The 20,990-nt window shown below is 54.7% G+C and overlaps 2 protein-coding genes across 5 annotated transcripts in view; both read right to left on the reverse strand.

Annotated features, from left to right (window-relative positions):
• Positions 1-483: 483 nt before the first annotated feature.
• On the reverse strand, positions 484-17,834 carry LOC101077831 (inactive rhomboid protein 2). 3 transcript variants are annotated; one of them, XR_003891455.1, is made up of 20 exons: positions 17,676-17,834; positions 15,130-15,315; positions 14,901-15,022; positions 14,307-14,443; positions 13,991-14,174; positions 12,677-12,898; positions 12,079-12,210; positions 10,912-11,018; positions 10,426-10,641; positions 9,023-9,134; positions 8,728-8,802; positions 8,442-8,603; positions 8,106-8,191; positions 7,956-8,019; positions 7,783-7,877; positions 7,106-7,181; positions 6,755-6,855; positions 4,656-4,809; positions 872-1,520; positions 484-610 (listed from the first exon to the last, which is right to left on the reverse strand). XR_003891455.1 is itself a non-coding variant. In XM_029850226.1 (20 exons), exons 3-19 carry the CDS (start codon positions 15,009-15,011, stop codon positions 1,089-1,091), a joined length of 2,466 nt encoding a protein of 821 aa, XP_029706086.1. In that variant the 5' UTR covers positions 15,012-15,022; positions 15,130-15,315; positions 17,676-17,834; the 3' UTR covers positions 665-745; positions 1,061-1,088. The 3 variants fall into 3 exon arrangements, 1 of the variants encoding a protein (XP_029706086.1); XR_003891454.1 differs by having other exon boundaries at positions 530-610; positions 854-1,520; XM_029850226.1 differs by lacking the exon at positions 484-610 and adding an exon at positions 665-745 and having other exon boundaries at positions 1,061-1,520.
• A 1,579-nt stretch (positions 17,835-19,413) lies between these two features.
• Positions 19,414-20,990, reverse strand: part of acox1 (acyl-CoA oxidase 1, palmitoyl) — a 13,217-nt gene continuing 11,640 nt past the window's right edge. For both annotated transcript variants that reach the window (XM_029850253.1, XM_029850252.1), the window contains exons 12-14: positions 20,471-20,614; positions 20,142-20,348; positions 19,414-20,073 (exon numbers count right to left, since the gene is read on the reverse strand). In XM_029850253.1, coding sequence (XP_029706113.1) covers positions 20,023-20,073; positions 20,142-20,348; positions 20,471-20,614 — 402 coding nt within the window. In that variant the 3' untranslated portion in view covers positions 19,414-20,022. The remainder of the gene's footprint in view (positions 20,074-20,141; positions 20,349-20,470; positions 20,615-20,990) is intronic.

Here is a 20,990-nt window from a genome sequence, read left to right on the forward strand (position 1 = left end):
CAGCAGAACCCAGAAGAACCTGAGCAGAACCCAGAGGAACCTGAGCAGAACCCAGAAGAACCTGAGGCCAGTTCTCCATAGAAACAACAGTCTAAAATATATTTTGGCTTTGGTACACGACATTTTAATAAATCGTTATTCCATTTTCTTCTCACTGGAGCTCGAATGCTTGAACGTAACAAAAACGGGTCTCCTTGTGACGGGTCTCCTCCACCAGGATGGACCGGTGTGGGCACCACCGGGCCACGACTGCACGAGCTGGATGTGAACGTGTCACCTCGGTTTGGTCTGGAAGCTCCTTCCGGGACGGTCAGGACTGTTTAAGGCCACCGGTGGTTTTTGGGTTTGAGCTGATGCACCTCCAGAGGAGCTCAGGAGCCCAGAAACTCATAAAAGTAGCATCAAGTCTTTGATCTCAGGCAGCACAGCGGTTCTGGTCAGGAAAACCAGTTTTACATGCCTGCCTACCTGACGTTAGCGTGTAAAATGACGCTAGCACGCTTTGCTAATGTGCTAAAAAACAAGGGCAACAGAGAAGGATCTGATTTCCATCTGACTGGATAAGTGAGCACGGCGATCGTCAGAAGCCCACGCGGTGAGCCGGGCCCACCTGGTGAGCCGGGCCCACCTGGTGAGCCGGGCCCACCTGGTGAGCCGGGCCCACCTGGTGAGCCGGGCCCAGCGGGCCCACCTGGTGAGCCGGGCCCACGGGGTGATCCGGGCCCACGCGGTGAGCCGGGCCCACCTGGTGAGCCGGGCCCACGGGGTGATCCGGGCCCACGCGGTGAGCCGGGCCCACGGGGTGAGCCGGGCCCACGGGGTGATCCGGGCCCACCTGGTGAGCCGGGCCCACGGGGTGATCCGGGCCCACCTGGTGAGCCGGGCCCAGCGGGCCCACCTGGTGAGCCGGGCCCACGCGGTGAGCCGGGCCCACGGGGTGATCCGGGCCCACGCGGTGAGCCGGGCCCAGCGGGCCCACGGGGTGATCCGGGCCCACGGGGTGAGCCGGGCCCACGCGGTGAGCCGGGCCCACGCGGTGAGCCGGGCCCAGCGGGCCCACCTGGTGAGCCGGGCCCGGCGGGCCCGTGCTAGTGCACCACATGGCCGAGGTCGTGGTCGATGTCATATTTTTCGCAGAACTTGCTGGTGAAAGGCAAACAGGTGAGGTGCTCCAGCCAGTGCAGGTTAATTGGATAAATATAAAACCAAACAATGAGGGAAGAAAAGAGTCCGATAAAGACCAACAAGCAAAGCGCTATCAGCACTCGCTTTCGGTACATGTCAGACGTTCCAAAGGTGAGATATGGCAGGAAGGCGAAGGACAGCAACAGGCCGCTGAGGAACCCAAAGATGTGGGCGATGTTATCGATCCAGGGCAGGAGGCCACAGAGGAACAGGAAGAGCACGATGGCCAGGAGCTTCAGGAAGGCCTTCCACGGCTTCTCCAGCATCTGCCAGGCTTGGAAGAGCTCAACAAACAGGCAAGCAAGGAGTCCAAACTGAGACCCTGCGGGACCCACCTGCAGGGAGAGGACACCAGGGACGGAGCAGAAAGAGAGCTTTAATCTGAGAGCTCCCATTGGCAGAGCTCTAATTAGAACAGCTAGAGCTCTGAATATCATAGCACTAATTAGATTAGAGCCATCATCATCAGAGTTCTTATCAGAGCTCTCATCAGTTCTAATTCGGTTAATTAGAGCTCTGATCAGAGCTGTTATTATCAGTGCTCTAATTAGATTAACCAGAACTATCACCAGAGCTCTGAAATCAGTGCTCATATCATCAGTTCCGATTTAGATAAATCAGAGCTCTTATCATCCGAGTTCTTCTCAGAGTCCAAATAACATTAATTAGAGCTCTTATTGGAGTCCAAATAACATTAATTAGAGCTCTTATCATCTGAGTTCTTATCAGAGTCCAAATATCATTAATTAGAGCTCTTATCAGAGTTCTGATCAGTCCAAATAACATTAATTAGAGCTCTTATCAGAGTTCTTATTGGAGTCCAAATAGCATTAATTAGAGCTCTTATCATCTGAGTTCTTATCAGAGTCCAAATATCATTAATTAGAGCTCTTATCAGAGTTCAAATATCATTAATTAGAGCTCTTATCAGAGTTCTGATCAGTCCAAATAACATTAATTAGAGCTCTTATCATCTGAGTTCTTATCAGAGTCCAAATAACATTAATTAGAGCTCTTATCAGAGTTCTTATTGGAGTCCAAATAACATTAATTAGAGCTCTTATCAGAGTTCTTATTGGAGTCCAAATATCATTAATTAGAGCTCTTATCATCTGAGATCTTATTGGAGTCCAAATATCATTAATTAGAGCTCTTATCAGAGTTCAAATATCATTAATTAGAGCTCTTATCAGAGTTCTTATTGGAGTCCAAATATCATTAATTAGAGCTCTTATCAGAGTTCAAATATCATTAATTAGAGCTCTTATCAGAGTTCTGATCAGTCCAAATATCATTAATTAGAGCTCTTATCAGAGTTCTTATCAGAGTCCAAATAACATTAATTAGAGCTCTTATCAGAGTTCTTATTGGAGTCCAAATAGCATTAATTAGAGCTCTTATCATCTGAGTTCTTATCAGAGTCCAAATATCATTAATTAGAGCTCTTATCAGAGTTCTTATCAGAGTCCAAATATCATTAATTAGAGCTCTTATCAGAGTTCTGATCAGTCCAAATAACATTAATTAGAGCTCTTAACAGAGTTCTTATTGGAGTCCAAATATCATTAATTAGAGCTCTTATCAGAGTTCTTATTGTAGTCCAAATATCATTAGAACTCTGATAAGAGCTCTAATTAATTATCAACAGCTCTCTTCTCACCACCATTCAGGCCTCTCACATCTGGACGTCTACAGTAATGGTGCATGTAAAACATACCAAACAATGAGTGAACTCTTATTTTAATAAATGATGAGTGTTGTTACCTTCTGAAAGGAAAACACAAATCTGCTGTTTAGTACTTTGTTGGCATTAATTCTATAGTAGTTTTTTGATTTGACTTTGCAGTTTGGATAAAAATGAAGAGATCTGTAGTGTTACCGTGTTCCATGATTAGGTACTTTAAACCGTTCACCAAGTCCTGGCAGCAGAGACACAGTACCATACCTAGCATGCTAGCATGTTTCTGTGGGAACAAAACTGAACATCGATGTAAACAAAACAAAGGCCAAAGGGCTGGATCTTACAGGCTAAGAGTCGCTCTTCAGAGTCTGTCGCTCAGATTAGTGACGCGAGAGCCCAGTTTGGAGGCAGATGGCTAATCTGTGAGCACATTACCACAGCCTAGCGCAACACAGGAAGCACAACACTCGCCCTGGCTACAGGAAACACGCAGAGTGATCACCTGCGTTTCCCTTTGCTCTGTGACGGCAGCTAACGTTTGTTAGCTAATACTGTTTACATGTATGAAAGCCAGAACCAGCAAGATCTGAAGCTAACTAGTTCCTGGTTTCTGAACGTTGGTAGGTTTTAGTCATTTATGGATCCCTTCTCCCTAATGGCTGCTGGTTAGCACCGCGGTTCCAGGATAATCCACTTGTGCTGCCTCCTTAAGTGGCTTGACTGCTCAGTGTTGGGCTTCTCCCGTTATTCCTGGTGTGTGGGAACCGGAGAGCTGGCTAATGGGAACGTCGGGGACTCGCCTCAAACATACAGAACTTAAAAGGAACGTTTCCACAAGAGCTAAAAGAGCTAAAAGAGCTGTGAACGACAGAGAGCCCAGTGACTTCTGCTTTAATGATTTCATGTATGGGATGAGCCACACACACACACCCCTACTCTCACACCCCTACTCACTCTCACCCCTACTCACTCACACACCCCCCAACACACACACACACACACACACCCCCACCCCTACTCTCTCTCTCTCACACACACACACACACACACCCACACTCACACACCCCTACTCACTCACTCACACCCCCACACACACACACCCCCACCCCTACTCTCTCTCTCACACACACACACACACACACACCCCTACTCACACACCCCTACTCACTCACTCACACCCCCACACACACACACCCCCACCCCTACTCTCTCTCACACACACACACACACACACCCCTACTCACACACCCCTACTCACTCACTCACACCCCCCCACACACACACCCACCCCTACTCTCTCTCACACACACACACACACACACACACACACACCCCACACACCCACCCCTACTCTCTCTCTCACACACACACACACACACACACACACACCCCACACACACACCCCTAATCCTGTACACAGAGGGGATTACAGGCATTTCCACCTGACAGGAAACAGGGATTAAGGAAGGAAACCAAAATAAAACCTGCAGCTCTTCACCCAGCAGGACGCCTGCAGGTGAATTAAGCAGCTTCAGGTGCAGCTTCCACCTCTAAAGCCACAATTTCCAACCCTGTACGTGCTCCAACAGAAGCCTCGGAACCATCGGTGGTCCCTCCAGAACCCTGGGGAGGAGGGCAGTGTGGAGAGGTTCTAAACCGCTCTAAGCCCAGCTGAGCCAGCACGGGAGCAGGAAAACAACCTGTGTTTACGCTTGTTCACGTGCACAAAGGGCACGGACCAAACTCAGAACACGTGCAGGGTCAAAGGTCGAGGTAATAATGAGGTCACCTCAGCCCGGTAGGGCAGGAAGAGCGCCGACGCCAGGTTCCCCGTGATGCCGCTCAGCACGTAGATGATGGAGATCCGGATCCACCCAGCCAGCTTCTCCAGGTCCCTGAGGACGGTCATCTGGAACACCACCGACACCGCGCAGTGGAGCAGCCTGCACACACACACGGAGACACACACGCACGGAGACACACACAGAGACAGGCACACACAGGCACACACACACACACACGCACGGAGACACACACACAGAGACAGGCACACACACGGAGACACACACGCACGGAGACACACACGCACGGAGACACACACGCACGGAGACACACACAGAGACAGGCACACACACACACACACACACACACAGAGACAGGCACACACAGGCACACACACACGGAGACACACACGCACGGAGACACACACAGAGACAGGCACACACAGGCACACACACACGGAGACACACACAGAGACAGGCACACACACACACACACACACACACAGAGACAGGCACACACAGGCACACACACACACACACAGACAGGCACACACACACACACACACACAGAGACAGGCACACACACACACACACACACACACACACAGAGACAGGCACACACAGGCACACACACACACACAGAGACAGGCACACACAGACACACACACGCACGGAGACACACACACAGAGACAGGCACACACAGGCACACACACGGAGACACACACGCACGGAGACACACACAGAGACAGGCACACACACACACACACACGCACGGAGACACACACACAGAGACAGGCACACACACACACAGAGACAGGCACACACACACACGGAGACAGGCACACACACACACGCACGGAGACACACACAGAGACAGGCACACACACACACGGAGACAGGCACACACACACACACACACGGAGACAAGCACGCACACACACACACACACGGAGACAGGCACACACACACACGCAGGCACACACACACAGATACAGCCACACACACAGGCAGGCACACACACACACACACGGAGACACACACGGAGACACACACACACAGAGACACACACACAGAGAGACACACACACACACACGGAGACACACACACAGAGACACACACACATAGACACACACACCCTTTTATTGAGGCGTACAGGCATGTGTGCAGTATTACCAGTGTGTGTGGTCATGTGACCTCAGGAGATGACCCCTAACAACCCCCGTTTGTTCCACCCCTGGCTCCATTATCATGTCTGAGGAGCTTCAGTTCTTAATCACAGCCCTTAAAAGCCCAGATCTTCACTTCCTGTCGGGTCAGAACCATCTCAGCTGGCACCTCCTGCTCACGCCAGTGACGTTGGGAACCATCAGAACCGTCTTCCACCTTTCAGGTTCGTACCGTTGCAGGAGGCGAGGTCTTTGATGTCTTTGTTCTCAGAACCCTCCTCTCACAGGTGCTGTCTGACTGCAGCTGGTACCAGCGACCAGGATCGTCCCGTCTCCGTGGACGGCCGATCGGACCCTCCGACTCGGCCCGGTGAAATCCCTTTTGGGTCTACCGCTTGACTTTGGTGCTCCTTAACCTCAGGACCTTTACGCCCGTCTTGCTGGGTCCCACCTCAGCACCAATGGCGCCCAGCAGGAGGTCTTGCTGATGCGGCTCAGCAGTCTGACCCAGTTCAGAGAAAACCTTGGCGCTGGCGCCATCAGGAGGTCACGACAGTGTGGACACCTGACAGGAAGTGAAGATTTAAAGGCTGTGGTCCTCCCCCTGATCAGGAGGCGAGTTTAATTATTACAATTAACGTCCTTCTTGGTCCGACTCCCTTCGTTTAGAAGCACGACTGAGCTGAGCGCTGATGAAAGGCTTCGTAACTTTGGCTCAAACATTTGAGAGCAGAACCAAGGTCCAAAAGGTCCAAAAAGGTCCAAAAGGTTCAAAAAGGTCCAAAGGTCCTTTCCATCAATAAATGCTGCAATATTTAAAGGACAGGCCCAATTCAACATGACTACGGGGGTTCAGTCAGTCAGTCAGTCGGTCAGTCAGCTAGTCAGTCAGCTAGTTAGTTAGCTAGTTAGTCAGTCAGCTAGTTAGTTAGTTAGTTACCCTGCATGGAGGAAGAGCGAAAGCCAAAGACGGTAGAACTGATCCGGAACTTCTGGATTGAGGAACGGCAGCAGGCCACAGACGTCATCCAGACAGTGAACCTGCGCAGAGTTAGTGATCAGGAAGCCATCATCCTGCTACCCCCCCCCCCCCCCACACACACACACCTCCCCCCCACACACACACACCTCCTCCCCCCCCCCCCCCCCCCACACACACACACACCCCCCCCACACACACACACACACCCCCCCCACACACACACACACACACACACCTCCCCCCACACACCCACACACCTCCCCCCCCCCCACACACACACACACCTCCCCCCCCCACACACACACCCACCTGGGAGCACAGGGTGGCGTCCTCATGGAAGTAGCCGTGCATGAAGGAGCAGTACTCCCTGGTGGTGATCTCACATCTGCAGAGGATGCACAGAATCAGCACCAGCCGGGGCTCTGGGCCGAGGAGAGGTGCCCCCCAGCCGGGGCTCTGGGCCGAGGAGAGGAGCCCCCCAGCCGGGGCTCTCTGGGCCGAGGTGCCCCCCAGCCGGGGCTCTCTGGGCCGAGGAGAGGAGCCCCCCAGCCGGGGCTCTGGGCCGAGGTGCCCCCCAGCCAGGGCTCTCTGGGCCAAGGTGCCCCCCAGCCGGGGCTCTGGGCCGAGGCGAGGAGCCCCCCAGCCGGGGCTCTGGGCCGAGGCGAGGAGCCCCCCAGCCGGGGCTCTCTGGGCCGAGGAGAGGAGCCCCCCAGCCGGGGCTCTGGGCCGAGGAGCCCCCCAGCCGGGGCTCTGGGCCGAGGTGCCCCCCAGCCAGGGCTCTCTGGGCCAAGGTGCCCCCCAGCCGGGGCTCTGGGCCGAGGCGAGGAGCCCCCCAGCTGGGGCTCTCTGGGCCGAGGAGAGGAGCCCCCCAGCCAGGGCTCTCTGGGCCGAGGAGAGGAGCCCCCCAGCTGGGGCTCTCTGGGCCGAGGTGCCCCCCAGCCGGGGCTCTGGGCCGAGGCGAGGAGCCCCCCAGGAGAGATCCTCACCTGCCCTTAGTTCCTATGCAGCAAGGCCGTCCTTTAATGTTACAGTCCATGTGTCTGTAGCCGGTGTGCTTCCATTTTTTCGGGGCTGTGCACACCTGGGAGACAACACAAGCATTATGAGACAATAATCAACAACAACAACAACAACAGCAGCGGCGGCGGCGGCGCCTCACCGGCCACCTGGTGATGTCATCAGGCCACCTGTGCAGGTCGGTCGAGGCCGGTTCGTCACAAAGTCTGTCACAGCAACACACGAGTTAAAAGGTGGCGAGAGGAGACAGCGGGTTTATGGCGACACAACAGGAGTTATTGAGGTTCCTCACTCGGGATCCTGGTGACAGACGGAACCAGAAAACCTTCGGATGTCCGAGGACTCGTTCTGCCATTTGATGAAGGTGGCGAGTGTTTCCTGCAGATGGTTTGAGGATGAAACAAGAGGCCATTTACACCAAATAAGGAACCAGGAAGAGCCGTGGTTGGTTCCACCTACTGGACCCTCACGCCAGAGATACTTCCACACCTGTCCCCATTTAACTGAGCCCAACCCGACCCACCCAGGACCCAGGCTCAGACGTAACTCAGGATCATTAGACATCTACCCAAACCAGCACCAGCCGTCCCGATGCTAAACCAGCTGAAGCTCCAGGACGGACACCTACAGAGCAGCCGGAGCGGAGCGTCTGCACGCAGCCGGAGTTGTCGTTCTGAACGCAGCAGCCAGACTCCCGCTCCAGGTCTTTGGCCTTCCGGATCAGCCCGGCGATCTGGGCGTCCTGACGAATGCAAGGGGAGAATTTGGCCCCCAGGTGGATCAGGTCTTCCTGAAAGGGTGCAGCCATGTTAGCGGTGAAAGGTGGAGCAGAACCAGAGCGAAGGAGCAGACAGGTTGTTCCTCATGAAGGGAGGAAGCGAGATGTTGTTACAGAAACCTGGAGATCCACTCACAGAACTGGGACCGATCCAGAAGTTCTCCTGCTGAACGAACTTGACGCTCTCATAGATGCCTTTGTTCTTAAGTACCTACGGGGGACAGAGACATTAGCGAGGGCGACGGGGCGGCGTGCTGCGGCGCCACCGCCACGAAGGTCGAGCCGTTTAACGACGTCACAGAAGGTTCACCGACGTGCAGGGTCAAAGGTCACAGACGACAAGGCAACATGGGAGCCGTTTCATTCGGTCACACATGCAGAGGTAACGGATCTCCAGAACAAGCAGAGCAAGAGGTTCCGACTTGATTTACCAGTTGAGATGTAGAATGTTGAGCGAAGCCGATGGGAGCGAAGCCATAGGTACAGCAGGACAGCAGGGTGATGACGACGTGCACAAAGGTGATCCAGTAGGTGAAGTAGGGCCTGGGAGGGAGCAGAGAACAGGCTGGTGGATGTCCCGCCCCCTCACCTGTGGCCCGGCCCCTGACCCCGCCCCCTCACCTGCGGCCTGACCCCGCCCCCTCACCCCGCCCCCTCACCTGCGGCCCGCCCCGGCCCCCCACCTGTGGCCCGCCCCCTCACCTGCGGCCCAGCCCCTGACCCCGCCCCCTCACCTGTGGCCCGGCCCCTGACCCCGCCCCCTCACCTGCGGCCTGACCCCGCCCCCTCACCTGTGGCCTGGCCCCTGACCCCGCCCCCTCACCTGCGGCCCGCCCTGGCCCCCCACCTGTGGCCCGCCCCCTCACCTGCAGCCCAGCCCCTGACCCCGCCCCCTCACCTGTGGCCTGGCCCCTGACCCCGCCCCCTCACCTGCGGCCTGGCCCCTGACCCCGCCCCCTCACCTGTGGCCTGGCCCCTGACCCCGCCCCCTCACCTGCGGCCTGGCCCCTGACCCCGCCCCCTCACCCCGCCCCCTCACCTGTGGCCCGGCCCCTGACCCCGCCCCCTCACCGTGGCCTGGCCCCTGACCCCACCCCCTCATCTGTGGCCCAGCCCCTGACCCCGCCCCCTCACCGTGGCCTGGCCCCTGACCCCACCCCCTCATCTGTGGCCCGGCCCCTGACCCCGCCCCCTCACCTGCGGCCTGGCCCCTGACCCCGCCCCCTCACCTGTGGCCTGGCCCCTGACCCCGCCCCCTCACATGCGGCCCGGCCCCTGACCCCGCCCCCTCACCTGCGGCCTGGCCCCTGACCCCGCCCCCTCACCTGTGGCCTGGCCCCTGACCCCGCCGGTGGCCCGCCCCCCTCACCTGTGGCCCGCCCCCTCACCTGCGGCCCGGCCCCTGACCCCGCCCCCTCACCTGCGGCCCAGCCCCTGACCCCGCCCCCTCACCTGTGGCCCGGCCCCTGACCCCACCCCCTCACCTGTGGCCCGGCCCCTGACCCCGCCCCCTCACCGTGGCCTGGCCCCTGACCCCACCCCCTCATCTGTGGCCCAGCCCCTGACCCCGCCCCCTCACCGTGGCCTGGCCCCTGACCCCACCCCCTCATCTGTGGCCCGGCCCCTGACCCCGCCCCCTCACCTGCGGCCTGGCCCCTGACCCCGCCCCCTCACCTGGGGCCTGGCCCCTGACCCCGCCCCCTCACATGCGGCCCGGCCCCTGACCCCGCCCCCTCACCTGCGGCCTGGCCCCTGACCCCGCCCCCTCACCTGTGGCCTGGCCCCTGACCCCGCCCCCTCACATGCAGCCTGGCCCCTGACCCCGCCCCCTCACCTGTGGCTGTGGAAGTCTTCCAGCTGTTTCTGGACGTTGCTGCTGATGCTGCGGCGATAGTGGCGGTTCAGCCACTTCCCCACCACGCCCAGGCCGACCTGCCGCTTGTGTTTGTCAAACGCAAAGTGCTTCACTTGGGATGCGATGCGACCCCCCCGGCGAAGGCCACGCCTCTCCTGCTGGGAGCCGCGCGTCTTGGGAGTTTGAGACGCGTCCCTGCTGACGCCAGAGACAAGAGGTGACAAAAAGAAAGGCTGAACGTGTACACACACACATGCACACACACACTCACTCTCACACACACACACACACACACACTCACACACACTCTCACACTCTCACACTCTCACTCTCTCTCACACACACTCACTCACACACACTCTCACAGGCGCGCGGGATGAAGCTGGAAACAGACATCCACACACTCAGCGTGTGTGTGTGTGTGTGTGTGTGTGTGTGTTGAAACGTGCTGAGGAGTAAACCGACAGGCTGGGGAAGGTCTGGTGCGCCTGCTCGCTGGCAGCAGACGCAGACATGGGCGGAGATTCAAACACGTCGTCAGCCATGGAGAAGAGCTCCTCGTGGGCATCCACCTTTGGAAGAGAGCTGGTTTTGGTTTACAGAAGACCACATTCTGGGCCCACTCGGGTCAGAAGACCTGGCCAAGCGAGCAGCCATCAGTCATTAGTAGCAGCAGCATCTCATGGGCCAATGAAGGCACCAGGACTGTAGCTCCCTTCCATGTATGCTAGTAGCAGGAGAGGTGCCAGGACCCCTGCAGAGCTCTGCTCAGGTACCTGAACCCCAGAGAGCCCCTCACCCTGACCCAGCCCTCGGCCCAGCTGCAGCGAGAAATGTGGATGATTAAGGCTTCTAGATAAAGAAAACCCCAAATTCAGCATCTTGGTCCAGAAGATCAATAAAAACCCGATATTTTAAACAGCTGTCAGCGTTCCTCAAAGGTCCTGGTGCATCGCTGTAGCTCCAGACAACATCGTGGAGCAGCTTCAGCCGGCCGCCCAAATCACCACTGACTGAGGAAACATCTGGGAATTCTCTGCCTCTCTGCTCCAGAATCTGGGACCTCCACTTCCAAATGAAATGCAAAATGTTCTCTTGTGACAGGAGGGATTTGGACCCCTGAGCAACGGTTCTGGTTCCTTTCTCCACAGCCCAGGTTGCTGTGTGGAGGCTCCAGGCTTGCTGACACCACCACGTTCCCATATTAAAGTTTTTTCCACAATATTCAAATTTTCTGAGATACTGAATTTTTGGTTTTCATTGTCTTCAAGCCTGAATGATCAAATATCAGGAAATGATCGACTGGACGTGAAATGAATCCGTTTTCCTGATACGACAAACGATGAAAAAAGCAGGAAAAGTGAACTAATGGAGTGACCAGGTAGAACTAACCCTAACCAGGTATAACTAACCCTAACTCTGTATAACTAACCCTAACCTGGTATAACTAACCCTGTATAACTAACCCTAACCCTGTATAACTACCCTAACCAGGTATATCTAACCCTGACCAGGTATAACTAACCCTAACCCGGTATAACTAACCCTAACCCGGTATAACTGACCCCAACCAGGTATAACTAACCCTAACCCTGACCCACATCAGAATAAAGCGGGGGGGGGGGGGCTGACCTTGCTGAAGAAGATGGACTCGGAGGTGCCTGCAGAGTCCACCATGTCCTCCTCCATCCAGCTGGGCCTGGCAAAGCTCCTTTTAGGGAAATTTCGAGCCGTCTGAGTGGAGCCGGTCAACCCGCTCCGACCCTGAGGGACAACCGTGCCAAACTTGTGCGGTTTATTCTTTCATTGCTTTTCTACACAGAAATGAGAGAATCATCAACGACACATCAAACACTCGATGGACTGAACAAGAACTGTTCTGCTGCAGAGCCCTGACCCTGACCCTGCTGGACAGGCAGCAGACAGGACAGCTAAACCGCCCCAGTGACCCCAGGACCCCTGAAGAGCGCGTCCTGAGCTGTGGACCATTGGACTGCTCTGCTAGCTTTAGCACAACCACAGGTGCAGGCTCAGGCCTCCTGCATGAGTGTGGTGAGGACTCCTGGACCTGGAGGGGGCTTCTTCAGCAAACAGAACCAGGACTCCCAAACACAAGAAAGCTTCCGATTCCTGTGGTACTGCTGTGGACGTGGAAGGGTTCCCCAGACCGAGTCGATGCTCACTGACGATCACTACGACCTGCAGGAAGGAGGACCTGGCAGCAACTCACCCTCATTAGGTTGGAGGCAGCGCGGAGGCTCATGCGGGCCACCGACTCTCTCTTGCGCCGTGGGAACCGGCTGTATCCGGAACGCTGGCTGGTGAAAGAGCTGAGCGAGGTGATTCCCGGGGTGATGGGACCCCCTGGAGGCAGGTGGGGTGTCCTGGGGGAGCGACCCTCCATCTCTTCAGGGCAACGAAAAGCTCGTCCCCGGGCTAGAGGATCCACAATCTGCCAAAACACACTGGAATTATAAAGGGAAGTTTGTACCATTAAAGAGTACCGGCTGGACCCAAAAGGGATCGCTGCCAGGCTGGACTCTAACTGGGGTCGCGTGACTTCACCCTGGAACGGAACACAGCAAACACCGAGGCCCGGTTTACACAACGCTTTAAAAACTCCTAGCAAAAGAGTTCCCCGTGTAGACGCCGACGTCCATCTATCCAAACGTGTGCAGACCATGAGAAGTGTAGTACACAGGCCGGACCAGTAGGAGGTGGTAATGAGGCGACCATGAGTGTAGGGGCACGAGTGTCCTCTGAGGAAGCACGTGATCACAACAAAGGCACTTCCAATGGTGCGCAACAACGTTTTGGACCGGAGAAGAGGTGGAGTTGAACCCTGAACTACAGAAATAAAAAACAAAGAACCTGTATTGGTTGCCATGGTTACTGTGGTTCTGCTACTGTTCGTCGTCTACGTACGGTCTACGAATGCTCGTGCAAGCTCCGTGGCCTGCAGCTGTAGTGCACATGCCCCCCTCACCACCATCATCTCACCCTTTTGGACCAGCTTGTGCACACGGCCGAAACACTGTGGTGTAAACGGGGCCTGAGGCAGGAACGTTCCCAGGGAGAGAAGATGAGGAACAAGGAACAAAGGATAGAAAGGGCGTGAGGAGGTGAGGAGACATGATTCTGTCACTGCACCCCCACCGCCTCACGCCCGCCCACACACACACACACACACACACACTAACTGTTGCAGTTATGAGTTAATGGAGGGAAAATTGAATAAATGATGATCCCAGATGAAACAATCACCTCTCCCTCCAAGAAGCTGAAGGTCATGACAAGGTCATTACCGTTTCTAGCCTTACAGGAAGGAGGCAGCACTATTTCCAAGCAGCAGGCTGTGAAACTGGATGGAAAAATAAATTCTTAATGGACAGAATTCATGTTTAAGAGCAGGATTCCGGCGCTAACGATGATTTCAGATGGTCCGGCGGGAACATCTTCAAGGAAAACCTTAATCCCAGGTAATCACACACACTAACCCTACCCTGTGTTGGCCAGCCAGCTCGTCTTCCTCAGCGTGCGCTACCTTGGGCAGTCTTTGTGTTCCGGGTGAGTCCAGGCCTTGGTCCAGGCTGCTGGCTGTGTCCGGCTCCCTGTACTGGGCCTTCAGCCGGCCGTAGCGCTGGCTGCAGTGGCGGAGGCTCTTCCTGTGCCACACCTGCTGCTTGCTCTCACCGTCCTCCCCCACGCCAAACCACTGGGCGGTACCTCTGGCAGGACACAGAGAAGCTCCATTAGGACTCTACAGCAGTCCAGAGGACTGGTACCGAGGGCTGCAGGTCCTGGGTCACTGGCGCCGCACACTCCGACGGGCCAGTTGGGCGAGTCTTCGTTCTTCATACCTGCGGATGCTTTGCGAGAGTGACGTCTGTCGAGTGAACTTGGACCTCTTTCCTCCGGCTGAGGACGGGTCGTCTCCACTCTGGGACACCGGGCTGGTTCCTGGAGCGCTCTCCTTCCTCTGGCTGGAGGGCGGTCGCTGTCAGGAGGAAGGAGAACCCACGTTGAGATGGGGAATATCAGAGAGAAAGAGTGAGACCTTCAGATCTACAGTGGGCAGCACCTCCACCTCCACCTCCACCTCAGCAGAAAGGAGAACACGCGTGTTCAGGTTGACCGATACGTGCCAGAGTGAATTCAACAGAAACTACGGTCCAAATACGCCCACATTCTTTGTTCCTGTTGCCGTGATCAGTGACTCTGCAGCTGCTGTAGCTTAGCTTAGCTTGGGCCAGTGTCAGAGGTAATGGAGCTGAGCCTGACTGGAGCTCAGCTTGTTCAGTGGTGCTGCTCTGCTACAGAACCACCGTTCTTCTAATGATGTAATAACAACAGCTAGCTAGCTAACGGCAGGAGCCACGGCAGCCATACAGGACCGGAGTAAACAGGACAGGTGAACCTGAAGCACCCTAACCCACTGGATACGAGCGGCTGACCTGGGGCATCATCTGCTCCGGGGGAGGGATGGCGATCACCAGGCTGGGGGGCTTCTTGCTCTTGAGCCGGCTGTCGGACTGGATCGCCTCTCCTCCGCCGTGTGCTGCCATTCTGGCAAATTCTGAAAGGAAGGTTGGAAAAATGGTGGTTGAATCAATAACAAACAGCTCTCAAACCGGTGAGAGAGTTAAGAATTGTTGCGTGTCAAATGTTCAGGACTCTTCAAACCTTGAGGAAGAGCTGAAGCTCTCAGGTCCAAGCTTTCCCTCACAGGACTCGTCTCCTCTCAAAGGAAGACGAAGGAAGCTCCTGAATGCAGCAGTGGCCGTCGTTAGCGTCAGCAGCAGCCAACAGCCTGGTTCCGAAGGCCCAGTAGAACCTGCTCCAGCTGTCCTGCCGCCCTCTGAAAGGCACCTGAGAACAGCAGTGGTCAAACGGGGAGCATGTGAGTGCTTTTCCTGAAGCAGTTGACTGCATAATCGGGCCTAAAGCAGCTCGGGGCTGCTCAGTAAATGATGAAAATGGTTCCTGGACTCACTTAGCTTAGCATATAGCAAACCCAGCAGCCCCAGTCAGTCTATTCCTGGAGCTCAGATGGCCTTAGAGAAGGCCCCTCTACAGACATCAAACACATGAGCCAGACATGACGTGACCCTGCGGGGCCCCCCCAGCACGCCCGGTATGTCCTGCAGGGCCCGGAAAGCCTTGATGTGGTCCTGCGCTCGCGGTTTGTAAAAATCGATGCAGAACTCTTGTGTGTTGGCGCGGTGACGAGGGAACCCGACACCACAGCGGGGAGAGCCTGCTTCAGAGGTCCAGAACACCTTTAAACGGGTTTCAACTAACGCTTCATCTTCTTCTTCTTTAAGTATTTAGCTGCCTGGTGGGTGATGCTAAGCTAATGCCCATGATTAGAATGCACCGGTTTGCTCGTCACCATGGAAACTGCTGCAGTGCTGCCTGCTGAAGTGTGAACTTCCTCATCAACTAATGGTCAACTTGCACCTCCCGCTGGACCGCAGAGTTAGCATCCTTTAGCACGCTTTAGCGATCAGATCAAACCAGGGCAGAAATGCTAGCAAGGCTCTTCTGTCGGGGCCACGCTGACGTGAACGAGGACACGTTCAAATTCCATCGGTGAACCTGGACACGCACAGAACCATCGCAGCTGTCTTCTGCTGTCAGCGCAGGGGTCAGAGGTCAGGGGGACCCAAACGAGCCACGATTAGCCTCCGGACAAGACGGCGCACAAATGATCGAGCGGCGTATCCAGACGTGTCTCTCACCCGCCACAGCTCCTCCTCACGTCACACATAAAACGTCACGTGCAAAGAAAAAGGAACCAAATATATATATATATATATATATATATATATATATATATATATATATATATATATATATATATATATATATATATATATATCTCTCAACAGAAAAGGTCGGTTTCACTTCAAAATGTCACATGACTGAGCAGAGGAAGTCACAACTGTCTGTAATGATTGAGCAACACTTGTGAAGCGCGCACACACACACACACACACACACACACACACCCCTACCCCTGTAGCACGCTGGCTAACAGCCTGGTGGAGTCCTGAGTCCTACAGAACCCCAGAGACCGTCCTGGCCAGCGTTCCACGACCTTTATAAGGACGGGACCAGGGCCGGCGGCCTGCAGCACCAGGACGGTGAAGTCCTGGGAGGTGTGTGCTGCCAGACCCTCAACAGTCCTGGGAGGTGTGTGCTGCCAGACCCTCAACAGTCCTGGGAGGTGTGTGCTGCCAGACCCTCAACAGTCCTGGGAGGTGTGTGCTGCCAGACCCTCAACAGTCCTGGGAGGTGTGTGCTGCCAGACCCTCAACAGTCCTGGGAGGTGTGTGCTGCCAGACCCTCAACAGTCCTGGGAGGTGTGTGCTGCCAGACCCTCAACATTCCTCTCCTCCTGTGGATCATCTGCTTCCACCACTCAGACTGAATCGTGTATCTAAGTAAACACTCCTGAGGAATCTGAGGCCTTCACCGTAACAGCGCGACACTCCTTAAACACGGCACTTTTCCAGGTCTGCAGGTCCGGACCTGCACACACGGTCCGGACCTGCAGACACCTCAGCCTTGCTGTCAGTCCAGGTCTCCCACTAGCATAACTGAACCCTAACCCTAGAGTACTGGTGGGAGCAGGACCATGAGGAAGACTGGGAGCAGGACCACTAGGAAGACTGCACCATAAGGAAGACTGGACCATAAGGAAGACTGGACCATAAGGAAGACTGGGAGCAGGACCATGAGGAAGACTGGGAGCAGGACCATGAGGAAGACTGGGAGCAGGACCATGAGGAAGACTGGGAGCAGGACCATGAGGAAGACTGGGAAGAATCAAACAATCGGACAACAGTGGAAACATCTCCATCAGCTTCCTGACTGGAGCATCATCTCCAGGGTTCTGGTGGTCAGAGCAGCTCCAGCACGGCCAGAAAGCAGATGGAAGAAGACCTGAACATTTCTGGGGGAGCAGAACTGTGAGAGCTGTCGGAGAGCAACAAAGAACCGGTCCAGACGCCCGTTAACCATGAACTGCCACAGCCAAACTGACCTCATCCAAGGATTCTGTACCGGACCTTGCTGTACCGGACCGGACCGGACCGGACCATGCTGTACCGCACCTGGTTTGATTAGCAGGTCTACAACGTGGTCCGTGTTAACTTTCGCGGTTAAACGGTGACTGCTGATGACGCCTTTTTGAATAAAAGAGTCTAAGTTCGTAATTTACTCACCGCCGACGAGGAAAACCCAGAATGTGGTTCCCGGGGAACCATGAAGGTTCGCTGAATGTCGGCTTCGCTTCCCGGACTCTCCAGGCCACCACTTCCCTCTTTCTCCTCCGACACCCGAGCCGCGGGGGGCGGAGCTCCCGCCTTATCTGGCCCGCAGAGGAGAGGCGCTGCCCGGCCAGCCCGAGCCCTCCCCTCCGCTCCCTCCCGCCCGCCCGCCCGCAGCTGGCGGCCTCCAGGGGAGGGAGCGGAGCTCCTCTGGGCGGGAGGACTGGGAGGACTGGGATGACTGGGACGACTGGAATACCGCGTTACTGATTACTGGGACGACTGGAATACCGCGTTACTGATTACTGGGATGAGTGGAATACCACGTTACTGATTACTGGGACGACTGGAATACCGCGTTACTGATTACTGGGACGACTGGAATACCACATTAATGATTACTGGGACGACTGGAATACCGCGTTACTGATTACTGGGACGACTGGAATACCGCGTTACTGATTACTGGGACGACTGGAATACCGCGTTACTGATTACTGGGATGAGTGGAATACCACGTTACTGATGACTGGGACGACTGGAATACCGCGTTACTGATTACTGGGACGACTGGAATACCGCGTTACTGATTACTGGGACGACTGGAATACCGCGTTACTGATTACTGGGATGAGTGGAATACCGCGTTACTGATGACTGGGACGACTGGAATACCGCGTTACTGATTACTGGGACGACTGGAATACCGCGTTACTGATTACTGGGACGACTGGAATACCGCGTTACTGATTACTGGGATGAGTGGAATACCATGTTAATGATTACTGGGACGACTGGAATACCGCGTTACTGATTACTGGGACGACTGGAATACCGCGTTACTGATTACTGGGACGACTGGAATACCGCGTTACTGATGACTGGGACGACTGGAATACCGCGTTACTGATTACTGGGACGACTGGAATACCGCGTTACTGATTACTGGGACGACTGGAATACCGCGTTACTGATGACTGGGACGACTGGAATACCGCGTTACTGATGACTGGGACGACTGGAATACCGCGTTACTGATTACTGGGACGACTGGAATACCGCGTTACTGATGACTGGGACGACTGGAATACCGCGTTACTGATTACTGGGACGACTGGAATACCGCGTTACTGATGACTGGGACGACTGGAATACCGCGTTACTGATTACTGGGACGACTGGAATACCGCGTTACTGATTACTGGGACGACTGGAATACCGCGTTACTGATGACTGGGATGAGTGGAATACCACGTTACTGATTACTGGGATGAGTGGAATACCACGTTACTGATTACTGGGATGAGTGGAATACCGCGTTACTGATGACTGGGATGAGTGGAATACCGCGTTACTGATGACTGGGATGAGTGGAATACCACGTTACTGATGACTGGGATGAGTGGAATACCACGTTAACTGGGATGACTTCTCTGGATGTGAAGAGCAAAAACTCACAAAAACATCTTTAGGGTTTAATGAATGTTGTTTTATTCGTGTTTAATGCTGTTTTAATTCATGATTCTTAAACCCCCTTAAAATCCACTAATGGAGTCATAAAAAGAAAAAAGCCGTTAGTGGGGGATTAAACTAGTAGCCGTTTACTGCCGTCCGATTATTAAACAGCTTCATAACTATCAGAACTAGTCATTGGAAAACACACCTCTTCATAAGAACACTTCCACTCCACAAATGGTGTCTGGGATCAGTTTATTAAACCATCAATATCACGATTGATCATTTTATTAGGGCAGATATTAAAATATTAATAGTGATGAACACTGGTAAACATTTCTGCCATTTTTAGACAATAACATCAGTCAACAGTCATGAGGATTTCTTCATCGGTCCAAAACCAAACTGAATCTTACCATTTTATTTCGCCCACTCAGCAACAAATCATTGGAATGCTGGATTTGATTGGATCAGCGTCTGAGGGCTGCAGCTCGGTACCAACGGCTCCGTCCGTAGAGGACAGGATCATTAAAGACAGGATCGTTAAAGACAGGATCGTTAAAGACAGGATCATTAAGGCATCGTTAGTTTGGGGAGGACATTTTAAGGCTGAACGGCTCAAATTTCTACAGCTTTCTTTTTCCTTTGATTCTGTTCGCTGACTTTTCTAAAATGGTCCTTTTATGTCTGTTACCGAGCAACTGAAGTCATTTTTAGTTACATTAATGTTATTAAAGATGAAGCTGCTGGAACGAATGAACGAATGATTAAAGAACAATAACAAACGACATCAGCTGACGTGTCAATAAAAGGTGCTAAAGTCCGGCGTTGGTTCTGGAGGGACGGATTAGAGTTTGGACCGCAGCGGCTTCAGGTACTTGTGGAAAGACTCGTGGACCTGGGAAAGAAAGAACCAATTAGCTCATTGTGCTTGATAATGACGATGATGGTGAGAGCGGGAGGGACCTCGGAGGCGTTGAGCGGGGAGTGGCGCGCCCACTCAAACAGGTGCTCGTACACGTTCCCGTCATATCGGCCGAGGACAGAATTCAGCCTCTTGTCATTGAGATCGAAGGCATCCACCAGCGCCACGGCGTTGGGCCGGAGCTGGATCAGGAGCTCCTTAATGTGAGCGGAGACCTGCAGGGCCTGTGGAACACTCAGCAGCCCGGCCTGCAACGCACAGAAGGGGACCGGAACAATCAGTGGACAGAACCAGCCGGCCCAAACTGCCCCACACGCTGTCAGGGTCAGGGTCAGGGTCAGGGTCAGGTTCTGGATTGGATGGTTCTGACCTTCAGGAAGTCTCCAGAGTTACTTGCGATGCCGTGCAGGCTGTAGAGCAGAGCCAGGGTGGACAGCACAGAGGTCACCGCCGGATCCTCCACCTGCCTCAACTTATCAGCAAACAGTTTCACCACCACGTAGTGACAGTGGGCCTGGAAGCAGAAGGGTTGGTTAGGGTTAGGTTAGGTTAGGGTGGGTTGGTTAGGGTTAGGTTAGGTGAGGGTGGGTTGGGTTAGGGTTAGAGACAGGGAGGGTGGGTGGGTTAGGGTTGGGTTAGAGTTAGGGTTGGGTTGGGTTGGGTTAGGGTTAGAGACAGGGAGGGTGGGTGGGTTAGGGTTGGGTTAGAGTTAGGGTTGGGTTGGGTTGGGTTAGGGTTAGAGACAGGGAGGGTGGGTGGGTTAGGGTTAGAGTTGGGTTTGGGTTTGGGTTTGGGTTGGGTTAGGGTTGGGTTAGAGACAGGGAGGGTGGGTGGGTTAGAGTTAGGGTTGGGTTAGGGTTAGGGTTAGGTTAGGTTAGGTTGGGTTAGGG

The sequence above is a fragment of the Takifugu rubripes genome, chromosome 17 (assembly GCF_901000725.2).
Source record: "Takifugu rubripes chromosome 17, fTakRub1.2, whole genome shotgun sequence".
Lineage (NCBI taxonomy): Eukaryota > Metazoa > Chordata > Actinopteri > Tetraodontiformes > Tetraodontidae > Takifugu > Takifugu rubripes.